Source organism: Scleropages formosus, chromosome 4 (assembly GCF_900964775.1).
Source record: "Scleropages formosus chromosome 4, fSclFor1.1, whole genome shotgun sequence".
In the NCBI taxonomy this organism is placed as follows: domain Eukaryota; kingdom Metazoa; phylum Chordata; class Actinopteri; order Osteoglossiformes; family Osteoglossidae; genus Scleropages; species Scleropages formosus.
In genome coordinates, this window is record NC_041809.1 from 38,175,417 (window position 1) to 38,190,020 (window position 14,604).

Here is a 14,604-nt window from a genome sequence, read left to right on the forward strand (position 1 = left end):
TTCGCAAGCTGTGATCCCAGCAGCTCTCTTACCTGGTAATGCTGGTTCTGGATGAGGTTGTCAGCGTGGCGCTCCTGCAGTCAAACACAAAAGGGGGAAAACATGAGAACGACCGTTGTTTACGGTTTGCGGCCTCCTTCGTGGCTAAAGTGCGCGGCGCACACGGGCTCCGTGAAGAACGGCGAGAACTCTGCCATTTTATTGTTCTGCCGTTACCTCGATCGTCCTCGTTTCAGAAAGGAAAGTGGGCTGCATTATGTAACGCCGCCGGGGTTCTTCCGCAACATGCTGCATGCGTGTGGGTGCGTGGCGCTGCTCGCGCCCGCGCCTCTGTGGGAGTGCGTGCTCCGACAGGTGCCGCGGACCAGCGGAGGAGCACGCCAAGGGTTCGGCTGCTCTGGGGGGAGGGGTGGCGAGTTTGGAGCGCGGAACGGGGTTGCGCGGAGACGGGCAGCAGGAGGCCGCGCGCTCTTCTCCTCCTCGGGGAAGGGAGGTGACGCTGGACGACGAGAGCGACGCTGAACAGCCCGATCCGATCCAGCAGCATCGAGACGAAAACCAGCGGAGACCGAAAATGTCTGCGAATGAGCTCCGGCTTGGGCCGTGTCAAGGATCAAGAGCACACCTGCGCGCCGTGGGTGAGTAACAAGGTGCGCCTATAGTGCGCTGTGGAGCATCACAGCACAGCGCTGCATTGTCAGCGAGAGCGACATCATTAATGTGGCACTTTCAGCGAAACAAGACACATTGCCAGTGTATCCTTGAGAGGTGTGAAGATGCGAAGAACGGTTTTGACGCCTATATTGTACAGCAGAGCGCAAACAAACAAAGAGAACGAGGTTCTCTGCTCTCTTGCAGCCCAGTGTACGAGGAGAGAAGAGGATGTTCGCAGGAGCCCTTCGGGGTCGAAGGTCCTTGCGAACGGAGAACGGATGCGGTGCTCTGGCCAGTACGTGTGTGCGCGAGTGTCCTTACGACGCTGCTTTTTGTAGATCTCGCCGAGGACGAGGCACCCTGTGCTGCGCACCCAAACTCGCGCCGCGGCCTTCATACCGTGAACTCCTTCAGGTTCTCGTGCTTCCTCTGGTCATCGGCCTGCGGGGGGCCCTTCCTGCACAGCTTCCTGTGGAGCCACACGAGCAGGTACCACACCGACTTGGGGCTGGGGATGATGTTGAAGGGCGGGGGGAGGGTGCCGCCCTCATCAAAGTAGCTCATCCACAGCTTGGTGCGGGCGAACTTCCACTCGATGTCGGCGTGGTCCTGCGCAGGAGACACACGGTCATGGGTCAGCGTCCAGCAAGGAAGAGATGCGCTTTGTTTAAGACCTTCATCACTGGCCCTTGACAAGACGTGACGGAATCAATCAGCTGAAAGTCGCTTAGGTACGAAACACCGGGACATCATGCACTATTGCTAACTGGCAGTTTCGCTCAGATTTTTCTCAATTCTCTGCTTTTTCACTCATGATTTAAACTTTTTGAGAGGCTCGGGTGAGGTGATCAGACCTGACCCTGGCGTCAGGAACAATAATGTCTCATGAGCCAAAACATTTCCCTGTGGGAAATGACATGCCTCCTGTGGACAGACGAGCTCCCGGAACGCGGGCTTTACGCAAAGCTCGCCCGGACAGGTTTGGGCCGAAAACAACGGCGACAGGAACACGAGATCGTGCAGCGCGGCCAAACCGTGCCGCGGGAGAGCTGTGGGCCGCACGGCGAACCTCACGCACGGCGCACATGGAAGGACCAGGGAGGAGCACAGACACACTGGCATCGTTCGCTGCCACGGCGACTGGCGCGTGTCCACTGTGACTCACAGCGATGAGCTGGTAGGAGTTGTTCATCATGGCAATGAGCATGTTGAGCAGCACCACCAAGGAGATGACGTTGTAGGTCCCAAACATAGTGGCCCCTACAAATTCTGTGAACTCGTGGCGCGCCTTCACATTGGTCACGTACAGGTTGAGCAGGCCAAACACCGACCAGAACAAAGACTGCAGTGTCTCGAACAGCCTGGGGGGGGGGACACAGGAAGTGATGTCAAGTGACTGTTGAGTATTTCGCTATGGTTTCACTGCGGTTTACTTCTGGCCGCAGTGCATCTTTTTTGATGAATTCACTGCAGGTGCACTGCCGCCTAATATTATGAACATTCATGATGGACTTTCAAAGGTACATTTTACTGTTTGTTTATTTACGTTCTATTTATGTATTTCAAATGACATTTCCTTCACTGAATTACTTCCGAACATTTCTGCCTGTTGCAATGGGATGACCTGCGTTTCTCTGTTGAGGGGTCAATAGGCGGTAAAACGCACTGGGACGGAGCAGGGCTGCGAGAGTACGGGTCGTGTGTGGTGTTCCGGGGTGCAGCGTATCGGCCCGGTGAGCAAGAGCTCGTGGAAACGAGGTGTTTTTATTTTCAGTCGTTGTAAAATAGTCAATAAATGCGTTTTCTTAAAAAGTCCTACAAGCACTTCTTATCGATAATAGCGATATTCAGTTTTTTACAGCACTTAGCAGAATAGATAAACTGAGCTTCGTCTGTATATGAAGATCTTATATAATATATATAATAAAGAGACTTAATGAAGAACCGACCGGGTCCAGTTGTGTTTGTGAGGTGAGGAGCCAGTGGGCTCTTGTACATCTCAGTGTAGAGTGTATGCAGTGATTGTTCGAGGGCTAAAGTGAACTCCCCGAAAGGGAAAGAACAAGTGTTTCCTGCATCTCCATTGAAGACGAACCTAAAAAGAGATGATATGTGTGCAATAAGTAAAGATCCTGGCAAAAGAGAGCAAACGCCCTTTAAATTTAATCTAATTGCCGTTGGACAGTTTCCCCAGTCCAATAGCTGCAGGCTGGTGAAGGTTCGAAGAGGCTGCAACTGGCAGTGAGACCCCATAACGCTCAGCACAGTGGTCCTGCTGTAAATGATAATACCACTCATAAAGCAGATATAAATATGTAAACGCGCTGGGCGAGAGGAAACGTAATGACACGATGTGTGGCTCAGCTCTGGCTAGACTCGTGCGCATGCCTCCCTTCAGGGCAGATTTCCCTTTATGTTCCATGAAATATTAAACAAAAACCTGCAAGCCCACATCAGTGTCATGGAAAATGGCATTTCAGAAAGAATAAAGAAACGGGGAAATAAGAAAAAAGGAGGCTGGCATCCGCCTTTACAATACCGTGGTATCGCTGGCGCATTAGACAGGGAAAAAACCTACAAGGATTTGAATATGACACAGACAGGCACGATGTGCTCGGAGGTGACGTGTTATTGAGGGACACGGAAGGATGTGGAAACATGTCTTGCCTGCACAAGCAAGAGGAGGCGAAATGTGGAGACACTTGACTATCTATTACCGAATAGGTGCCATTTTCTCTTTAATTCATCTGCAGTTAATTTTTAGGTAATTGCTTCAGTAGCTTCTATCCGAACATGATCTAATTGTGGACCTGCTACATATTCGCAATAGTGGTCCTGGATGAAAATACGTCATGCACATTAAATCAGTTCGTCTCATTTCGTTAATGGTGCGTCTGGAGTGGAGGCTGCCGGAGGAAGCCATCGCCGCGAATTTATACTTGACCGCATGGAATTTAGCTCACTTGCCCGAAACAATCCCGTTCAGAACAGCCTTTGATTAACCACAGATACAAGGCTGAGGAGCAGAGGGTCCCGAGCTGCTTCTGGGAAGAGTGTGCAGAAAGTCTGTCTCTGCCAGTCGTGGGAAAAGAGCTCAACTCTCAAGGCTACAGTGAATCTGTGGAAGGAGAACGGGCTCAGTACCGGACCTGTGCCGTTTTTCCGAATCCCGGCAGGTGCGTGACGCCTGCTGCGACGAGCTTTGGAACGGCCACATTTTCACACGTCCCGTAGGACTTTTCGCCCGTGCATTTAGCACGCGGTTGTGTCGCGCTTTGCGTTGTCGGACCTACTCCGGCCGAGCGGAGCACCGACGGACAGATGACGGCAGGCGGGCGCCGTGCCGCACGACTCACGTGGAGAATGCGTTGTTCTGCTTCTCGCAGCGGATGCCCTTGCAGTTGTTGGGCTCGTCGGAGGCCTTCGTCTCATAATAGAAGTAGAGCTGGTTGAGGCCGTTGGCGAACGCCAGCAACACCAAGCAGTAGATGAAGAGAAACTTGAGGATGTCGAGCAGCATGCGGCCCAGCGAGATCTGCAGAGGGCCCAGGTGCGAGTTGGCTGTGAAAAGCGAGATGAGCCGCAGCGAGCTGAAGATGTTGGCGATGGCGAAGAGGGCCTCGGCGATCAAAGTCGGGTGCCACATTTCCCACTCTTCTCGCGGCCGCGAGCTGTTGTACTGCGGAGCACAGTGGGGGAGAAGCGCCGGTCACACAGGCCTCGTTGCTGGAAACCGCACTCGGGCCGGGGGGGCAGACCCGTCGCTAAATTCATGAGCGGCTGTTCGGCTGAGCTCCCCCGGCGGAAATACGGCACAGCAACCGAGGGCAGAAAACGATGCTGTACGTCAGTAGTGCGTGCGAGCGCCGACACGGCGCCTCCTCGTCGTCTCGACTGCTTAGTTTCCGCGAACGAAAATAATGCGGCGTAACCCGTTTTCGTACATTAATGTAACTCATAGTGCGCTGTCAGTTTCTCGTGCTGTGAACACACTTATAAAGAGCCTTTATATATACAGGAGAATCGCTCTGCATGGAAAACAGGTTCATGTATGTCGTGCGAAGCATCTGAGCGTGACCACGATGCTTTTGTTTTTGCGCCAGTCTCGCTGAGCTGTACCCAAGCGCTAAGGCACAAATTCCCAGCAGGAAGCCTGGAGGGCGACGGGCTCCAGCACAAGTGTAACACGTGTGCTTACTTGAGAAGTAACGTATACTTGAGTAACACACACTGCTCTCTAGAGTGACACACGCGCGGCTCTCTGGAGCAGCACGCACACCACCCGCTGGAGTGACACACACACACGCCGCCCACGCGCTGCCCTGCGGAGTAACACGCACAGCTCTCCAAGCACTGCACAGGCTCGCGTATGCTGCGTTCTGGAGCAGGCGGGCAGGCGGGCAGGCGGGCAGGCGGGTCCCGCTCTGCCGGAGGGTGACTCAGTCGGCGACAGGTGGCCGTGCAGTCTGGAGCAGCCGGGGTGTGGAGTTGAGGCAGAAATCGGCCCCGCCGTTCCGTCTAAATCCCGCATTTAATTTCTAGGTACGGCTCTCGGCGCATCGCAGACGTGGCGCGATAAACAGCGGCCCGGATCCTGGTGTCGTTCCCAGCCTGCAGGACGGCGTTCTTCAACAACGCTCATTGAGCACGACACCGCGCTATTGTTTTTAGTTCGAGGAGCGAGCAATTAATTCGCCGATTAATCAGCAGCCCCCGAGCTTAGCTCACCTTTATGTACGCCACAATTTTGAGGGAAATCGTGGCCAGGTACAGCGAGTTCATGGCAAAGTCCATCAGGTTCCACCAGTCGTGCACGTACTCCGTGAAGCCTCCGTCCCACATTTCTTTAATTTCCGCCCAGATGAAGCCTGGAATGGGAGACACGTACGAGAGAGTCGTGAGGAGCAACTGTTTAAATGTCTTATTTAAACACCCGCATCTTTTCGGGCTTGTTTGTTGCTCTACGTATATCAGCATTGTTTTCATGCGCTTGTTGTGTTAAGGCTTGTTGCTCTGGCAACTCATCTGTACTTCAGCGACCTTGGACATTCACCTTCTCTCCAGTATTGACACACTCGTGCTCCCAGGCACACTCGGAGAAAACATAACAGCGCGAGGCTTAAAACCTGTGGCATCATCTATTAGCTCGGCGTCTATTAACCAGAAATTCGAAATCCCTCCCAGTAGCGACTGAGCCAGTACTGAGCGGTGATCAACGATCTCTGCCATGCAGCAGCGCTTGGGTTACGGTTCTACCGTGAACTCACCTAGCACCCAGGGCAGGATCATCCACTCGACCACAGTGGGCGGCGGACCCTGCATGTGCAGGTTGGTGCGCACGATGTGCTGGGAAGCCAGCAGCAGGAGGAAGAGGAAGGTCAGGTACGAGGCCGTGTGGCAGATGAACTTGATGAAGGGCTTCTTAATGAAGAGGCCCAGCGAGCTCTTGGGGGCTAACAGGTAGACCAGCGAGAAGACGGGGAAGAGCAGGCCGATGATGAAGCACATGACCAGCTTGACGGCCCAGTGGCGCCGCCGCCAGCCGGGGAAACCATCGTACCACAAGGTGGCCAGGAGCTGCTGGCAGTTGGGCTGGGCCACGAACTGTGGGGGCGGAAGACAGCAGACGAAAGGTCGTCCGGAACAGGAATCCGGAAAATAGCAAAATACGTCATGACAAAGACAAGGATGATTAATAGCGGTGAGTCTCGTCCCTGTGTAAGTTTGTTCAAAAAGCAATAAAGAATAAATTTTACTTGCAAAAACTACGATGATTAATAGCAAACCTTGGGTACTTATTTATTTATAAGGTGGTATCATTCAGCATTCATCATCCAGCCTGACGTTTGTTCAAATGACAGTTCAAACAGTATCTCGACATAACCATCCATGCTGCCCCCCCACCCCCTTTGGGGGAAGAAAAGGCTGTTCGTAGGGATATCAATCATCCTCCCCACGATCACTTTGCAATGTTGCCGTCCTTCGTTAATGGAGGAGTCACAACTTCCAGAAAAGAGAGAACCGAAGACGTTGCTTCAGCAAGAACTACAAACGTAAAACAAGTGATGATTATTAACAATCATTATAATTATGCTACGCTGGAATACATGGTAACCAAGTGGATTATCAGTTACATATCATATTGCTGGCTGAATGCGGCTGTTGCTCACGATAAGGTGTGGACGTGAGGAAAAGGAAAGGATGTCGAAAGTATATAGTGAGAAAACGGTGGGACGCTCGGTTGGGAGCGATATGGAGCAGGGCGTGTCGGGTTCGCTCATCGTAAGTCGTGGTTCTTGCCTGGCGACGTGGCTACAAATCCACAGCGACGGTCAGTGGCGCGGAATCCCGCCCCCGTCCCATCAGGTGAAACACAGACGATTCCGCCGCGACACGGCTGCTAAGTTCACGGATGTAGCTGTTGCTAGGAAACAACGTGTCGCCGGGGTCCGTAGTTTCCCTCATGGCTTAGAGGCAGGGAAGTCTGTGGTTTGTCTTCCTCGAGTCCATTGGACACTAAGCGGACGTGCGGACTCCTCCACGGCAGCTCCAGGGTCATCAACTGAAAGATGTTAACTTGTCCCAACAAGACGACAGCATTGCGGAGGGCAGAGCAAACGCACGCTTTCCGGGAGCCTAGAAATGTGCTTCCAGGCGCCACCTTCCGCACGAGCTCCTGGGCGAGTCCCGCAGAGCTCGACTCTTTCGCTCGTCCTGTAGAGTAACTGCGGTAGCGCTAGAGCGTCATGTTCCAGTGAGAGTGGCGCACGGCTGCAGGAGGCTACGCTGTAGGCACGCGGGCCCCGAAACGTCCGCCCTCCCGTTCCGCAGAGGACGCGCGAGTCCCGACAGGCCGACGGATGCGCCTTCGGAACGACGGGGAAGCGGCTGCGACGCGAGAAGCTGTTCAGAGCAGCGAGAGCGTGCGAATATCGAAATGGCCCCACGCACCAAAGTGATGTAATCGCTCAGTTTTCCCGATGCAGGATGCGTCCCACAGAGGCCTCGCCGTTTCAACTGCTGCAAGACTCCGGACCGGAGCCTCATCACTATTTCATGCTTCCCTTTTCCGCTAAACAAATGCATGAACTCTGGGAGCTTCCGCAGCCTCACACCTGGAGAGGAACACGGGGGGGGTCCTCGCAATGAGACGTGTGCAGTGAGACGTGCAGTGAGACGTGCAGTGAGACGTGCGCAGTGTGTGCACCGCTTGGCTTCGTGCTCTCCACGCACGTCGAGTTTGCACTTTGATGTGGAAAGGATGAGAAGAGGGCGAAGAGGCCAGATTGGTGCCGCTGCTGCGAAGCGACGCTCAGAAACGACCTCCTGTGTGAATTCCTGAAACGCATCCCAGAATCCGCACGGGTGTCCCTTTCCGGGCCGGAGCAGCGACGACACACACGCGCGTACGACCGCAGTGTGACACGTGGGGTAAAAGTGTACAAATCGGAGTGCGCCAGCGGCGCAAACAGGGCATCTGCCGTGCTCTCGTCTCCGGGGTTACGGCACTGTATGCTGACACCGCGAATCAGAAAAAGCTATGAACACGTGTAAAATATGTTACTTTGGTGTTTTTTTTCCACTCAGTTTATCAGTGTGGGATTTTAAAGGGAGTTCTAACTGTACGGTTTAAAGCTCCGCAAAAAAATACAGTACAGTCATTATTTCCCAGACAGACATTTTAAATTCTTCTATAAATGTGACAAATACTAGTGTAATTTTTTTAAACAAATCTAATGTAAAGAAAAGCGGTCCAGTTTTACAAACTCCGAGTGATGCGGCAAACTTGAGACTATTTCAAGCTTTTGCTATACGAACTTTTAAACTAAATGTTAAAGCTACGTTTTAGTGATGGTGTCGTTCCGCTTCTTCACCGCTTCCCTGATTTTTTATATTATCAGACACCTTTTAATGATGACTTTGTTTATAATACTCTCAATTGTGGCTGTAGGGCACCAAAATAACCAAGTGTTTGACATGACTCTCAGGTGTGTAGAAGAGAGTAAACGTCAATATTAAAAGCCATTAAACAGTGTATAATTAGCGTTGTGCACGGAAAGCATTAAACGTCTGCTTGTTGATGTTAAAGGAAATTGGACTTTGTGTGGAATGTACTGTACTGTCAGCACTGCCTTCTTTCACTTATTTCTTTCTTTTCACAGTCACCCTTCTGCACTTTCTATCTCTCCCCAGCACTAACGTATTGGCGGTTCTTATCCGACCAAATTACAAAAGCGTAGTCAAGGGAAACTACGCAACTCATGCTTGTGCACGTTTGCGCTGTATTTCGCTGTGCTGATCCCTCCAGAATTATAACTCTTACAGTAAATCACTGCAAGGTGCAACTAAAGCAACAGGACACCGATTCTTAGCGCACAGATACACCTCTTCTCTCCAACTGTCTGCGGGCCGGATAACCGTAAACGTAAATATTAAACATTTCATTTCGCTTTGTGCAAACATATTGTAAACATCGCAGGTACTTTCACGGCCTCGTTCGTTCGCCTTCGCGACGCTCAGGAACACGGCCGTTTATTCAAAGTCATCTTCCTCTTTCTCTGCTCGGTCTCTACGTCCCTTATGTGACTCAGACCCATCAGAGACGTGGTGGGGGAGCCCAGGAGCGCCGTGTTTTCACCACGCCTCTGCCCCTCGCACCACGTTTGACGGCGCTGCCGAAATTGGACCCTCTTCTTTTCCGAGAATGTTTTTCCAAATACCGTTTGTCCTCCAGCTCCTTCCCAAGGAAACGGGTCGGAATAATTCAGGCCGGCGTGGCCGTTGCTGGCGTCACGGTGCAGAAACGACCCGGAAGCGTCTGTCAGTGGGAACACGAGGAGCGGGATGACGCGTCGCCTTTCGGACACTTCGCTCCGAGGGTGCCGACGAGCCGAGAACACAGACCCCCACGCGTTCCGTCCCCCCCCGGCACCCTCGGTGTGTACGGTGTAAGGAGCAGGAGCCCCCCCCCCCCGACACTTGCTCCCTTCCCGGCGTCGTCGCTTCTATCAGCGTTCACGTGTGCCAGACGCACGACCTGATTCTGCTGTTGTTTTCGGGAGCCGTGCAGGTAGACGTGCGCCGGGGGGCGTGGAAAGAAACGCAAGGGAGGGGGGGGATCTGCCAATGGGGACGTTGCTTGATCCTGGCGGGAAGGATAACGCACCGATTGTTCCTCGAGCGAGCACGCTATTAAGGCCTTGCTGACACTCCCCCCTTGTTGCCCTTGTCGAACGAGCCACGAGACGCATGGATCGTGCCGTGCTGCGTGGCTGCTCCGCGATACGCCGTTGCTCGGCCACGCTGTCGCGGCCATCTTTGCCGCTCTGACAAAAATAGCCGTGAAGAAGCAGTGCGGAGGGTGGGCCGAGCACCCGGCTCTCGGGGCCCGTTCTCTCTCTCGGTGATATGGAGGGCGGTCAGAACAAACTGTCGATATTATTGCGAAACGCAACCTGTAACAGTTTCTGCAACGGGTGTAAAGGTAGCAAAGTGGTTAAGGACACCACCTCTGAACCACTTGGAGTCCCAGGAGGAGCGATGCCGTTGTACTGCTGCACAAGAGGCTCAAGAGGCTCTACGCCGAAGAGCTCTGCTGCCTGTCTAAATTCCCAGAACCTGCTCTCGTACCCTTGAGTAAAGTACTTATCCCTGACCGCACCGGTGTAAACATCCACACGTATCACCGGATTTCGTCCCTTAAGTTCCTTTAAACACAGGCATCTGCCGAACGGCAAATTGGCGGCAATTAACTACAAACTATTTTGGCGTAAAAAACAGTGAAACCAGTACAATAATGAAACGGATCACACACACATTTTCTGAACCGCTTGTCCCATACGGGGGGAACCGGAGCCTACCCGAAGACGCACGGGGCGTAAGGGGGAAGGGACACACTTTTCCAGCACACAACTGTACACATAACTCTATGTCTGTTGTCACGTTCTACTAAACATGTACAGTGTAAATATATATATACACACACTTACAGAACTGTGAAAAAGTCTTAGGCACTTAGATGTTTCAAAGAACATTTGTGAAATTTACTGTGAAAGTATTTGTTTTAGATGGTTATTTAATGTTCTGCATTAGTGTCAGTGGGAAAGAGCATATTTTACATTTCCGAGTGTTCCTTTTGCAAAAAATTACAGTATTACAGTAAAAGAAAGTACACACACACACGCACGCACGCACGCACGCACTATTTGAGACCTTTTGTCCTGAGCGGGGTCTCACAGCAACACAGGGCGCAAGGCTGGAGGTGGAGGGGACGCACCCGGGACGGGACGGGACGGGACCTCAGTCCGTCACATGGCACCCCAAGCAGGACTCGAGCTAGAACTCGAGCGGGACTCGGCCAAACCCGCCGCGACCCCACTCGGGACAAGCGGTTGCTGACGATGGATGGTTACTAAGCTTTGTAGGAAGTTTATTAATTAAGAGAATTATTTTTGGAATAATTCCCACTTTACAGCCTTTTTTCCCCAACCAAGTGCCTAAAACTTTTGCATAGTACTGTCCAATTATTTACCCTTTTATACAGCTGGATAATTTTACTGGAGCAATTGGGGGTAAGGACCTTGCGCAGCACTACTACAGCTGGAGGGCGGATTCAAACCCGCATCATCTTTGGATCCAAAGGCAAGAGCTCTGACCACTGCGCCATCAGCTCACCCTCAGCGTTCGTGGCATTTTATGATACTGTGATGCAGCTTCATTGAATAGTTTGTGTTAATCTTGACCCTGCTGGTTTATTTTCTTGAATCGTGTCTAACGGGTTGCTGACGGGTTGTTCGCTACGGTACTGTGCTCACGGAAATGTTGTCATGTCACCGCTGCCCTGTACTCCGAGAAGCACTAATGTGTTGCATCGGTGCTCGTATTGGAAGTTGTCCAGTGCAAAGGATCAATTCAGTATAATCATTGTTACTGTTATTACTGTTACGATTATTTACCCACTTTATATCTGCTCATTTCCGGTCACGTCTCATCTTTTCCATTTTGACGGACAGCAGACGTTGTTATATAAATTAACTTGCATAACTCGCAGCTGAATTGGCAACCGTTTTGTCACGGTCCCAGGCTCATGAGCGGCAAAGTCTCCCCAGCGTTTCTCTGCCTATCGTGTGCCTTTTTCCCGGTCTCACATCTGTCCCCCTTAAAGCTCCGGCCAAATGTTCCCTTCTGCCGCGGCGTGCCGCACCCTCCGTCCCGTGGGCCGACAAAACCCACAGAGCCGCTGCGATCGCCACGTGGCTCCGCGCTCCCGGTCCGAAGTCCTCGACCGCAAGTGTCGGTGGCAGCTTTCGCCTGAGCTCCGGGCCACCGGGTCCCCTCCGAGCATCACGTCAAGCCGTCGCCTCGGGTACGCGTGAATGCGTTAGTCATCTTCCGGAGGGACTCCGGCGATATAAAGTCTTCGCTCGAGACGCAAGCAAAGGAAGCAAATCCCAGCTACAAAGTGGAGACAGATGTGAAGGCGATGCTGGCAGGTTTCCTCTAACACTGCGCAATGTGCCAGAAGCGAAGCTCTGACTATGGGTGCGAGTGCAGGAACAAGGTCCCTGCATTTATAAGGACGCGAGTTCCCGGAAGAGGAAGAAGCGATAACCTCTCTGCAACAGAGCAGCGGGGCTTCGGCCGGACCCTCCGGCGCTCGCGGTTTCACGTTCGGCCGTCCGGCGACGAAGGCGCCGGTCCACGTTAGGTCGGAACGCTAAGGTCATCCGGGAACACCGAGTTTAGCAGAGACCACCACGGAGATCAACAGCAGCTCCTGACTTCAGGGAGTGACGGCGAAGGGTTTGATAAGTGCCTTGCGATCGGAGCGGGAAAATGGAGCATTCCTTACGTCGTTGGGGCAAATGTACGAAGAGGTGCGGTAAACCGGAACGAGTCAAAGTGCTCGCTACGGAAGGAAGGAAAGGCTCCGAGTGCCGCTCGTCACGTGTCGTGTTTAAATCCACGGCGCCGTTGTCGTTCTTATGAGAAAGTGCCGAATATTAATGAGTGATCCGACACTTTTCCCCAAAGCGACTCCCAGCGTTCAGCTGCTCGCAAACACGTCGAGTTTTCGTCACGACAGGTGTCGCGCTGCCATTGTGCGTTTGGACCGGCGCCCTTTGGCCCACAGCTGCCGCAGGGCGAGATCTCCGAACCCCTCGTTTGGGACAGTTCTGGAGAAAAGTGAGGCGAAGGCGAGTTCCGGAGAACACGGCACGCGAGAGCGTTAATGGGAATTTGCACGTTTTGACTCTATGAGCTCCAGGCGTCCGGCCTTGTACGAGTACTATTCACCGCAACGCTTTAGGGTACGTACCTTTCTCACGGGCACTAGAGCAGAATGAGAGGCGTGAACCCAGGCCCTTCGAACTTAAAGTAGTGACTCTAACCACTACGCCACCTGCTGGCCCACACTTAGATGCACCGTCAAAGCCGTCATCGAAAAAATCGAAAACGTGCCTTGTGGATCAAGGGATCGAGTAAGCACACGGTTACAATATCGAGGCAATGGCAGCTAACTGAAACCGATCGATTCCGGCATGAAAATATCATTTATTTCTACAGCGACTGTGTCTTTTTCGGGAGAACAACGTGAGAGACGTAAAAAAAAGAGAGGCGTACGCTTCTGCTCTTATTATCGAAATGCGAACACATTGCAGTTTGTCCCACCTGCACATTTACAGGAAGCCACACGCAGCGATGTCAGAAATACACAATAAAGGACGGGGCGAAAGACCGCACTGCTGCGTAGTCACAGCGCAGCTTCCGAAAGCTTCAAAATGACCATTATTGTTCCTGTTATCACTACCGCTGTGCACTGGACACCTACACTGTCCTTTAAAATCCCTTTTTTCCCTCACTTACATAAAGCCATCAAGTAAATGTATCTGTTACAGCAGAAAGGAGAATATTTCCATGTTTCCATGTAATATTTTCATGCGCTGAACTGGAAACCAGTTACCACGATCCTATATGGCTGCCGTGTTCCGCCCATTACTGTAACAGCCTCTTGTTTCAGTTGCTGCAGGAAAAATGATCTTTTGGTGACATCAATGTGACATTGCTGGCCAGCGATATGAAACGTGCGTATTATTCCAGTTCTCTGCCAAGGATGAGTGTGTCGCAGCAAAGCTCGCGCCGGACTAACTTCGCGCTGCTCAACGATGACGGAAAAGCAAAGCCTGCAGGACGAAGGTCGGAAGTGCGGCGTCGCGAGCAGAACCCCCCCGAGAAAACGGGCCGCGCTTCCTGCCGATGTGACCGCGTCTCCACTCTGCCCCGGAGGCCCCGCGGTCGGCGCACCCGATGGGCCCGGACAGCGCCGGCGACTCACGGGGGGGTGGCGCTTTGAAGATTTAAAAAAGAAAGCTAAGGAACAGATCAAGGACGGTGCTCTTTTGTGCGCCGCAGGAGGTCCGTCGGCGCGAGGTTGGGGCGGGGGGAGAGCGCCAGCGGGATGGGCGCTTGGATCCGGAGCTGCTGCGCAGCGCGGCGCTCGGCCGGCAGACGTTTCTAGCTCCGGACGTCGATGACACGCGGAGGGCTGCCCCGGGGTCGAGGCCGAAGTGAATTTCCAGGGCGAAATGCCGAGATAAGAGCTCAAACTGCTCCGGCGCTTTCGTTGCAATGGGAAAGGGAGCCCGGCAGAATTTGGGCCAATGCGGCGGAACGTCTTCCGGCTGCCAAAGCAGCGCCGCGTCCATTTCCTGCAGATGCTTTCCATCAATACTGTGTGAACGGGGCCACGCAGAAGGTGCGCACCTGTAGACAAGTCGCTCCGGGTACGTGTTAGGACCCGATAGCACAGCGGGTAGCGCTGGTGCCTCGCAGCTCCCGGGCTTCGGGTTCAGTCTACGCAGGGTTTCCACGGTCTCCTGGTGTTCGTACGCCTCCTGCCACACCGCTGACGTGCTGCACGTGAAGCGGTGTCTCCAAATTGCCCTCGGT

At 53.0% G+C, this 14,604-nt stretch overlaps 1 protein-coding gene across 1 annotated transcript in view; it reads right to left on the reverse strand.

Moving 5' to 3' along the window:
• trpc5b (transient receptor potential cation channel, subfamily C, member 5b) overlaps nucleotides 1-14,604 on the reverse strand; it is a 40,712-nt gene that overhangs the window by 4,012 nt on the left and 22,096 nt on the right. The window contains exons 4-9 of the mRNA XM_018751957.2: nucleotides 5,922-6,258; nucleotides 5,383-5,522; nucleotides 4,011-4,333; nucleotides 1,820-2,015; nucleotides 1,054-1,263; nucleotides 33-74 (exon numbers count right to left, since the gene is read on the reverse strand). Coding sequence (XP_018607473.1) covers nucleotides 33-74; nucleotides 1,054-1,263; nucleotides 1,820-2,015; nucleotides 4,011-4,333; nucleotides 5,383-5,522; nucleotides 5,922-6,258 — 1,248 coding nt within the window. The remainder of the gene's footprint in view (nucleotides 1-32; nucleotides 75-1,053; nucleotides 1,264-1,819; nucleotides 2,016-4,010; nucleotides 4,334-5,382; nucleotides 5,523-5,921; nucleotides 6,259-14,604) is intronic.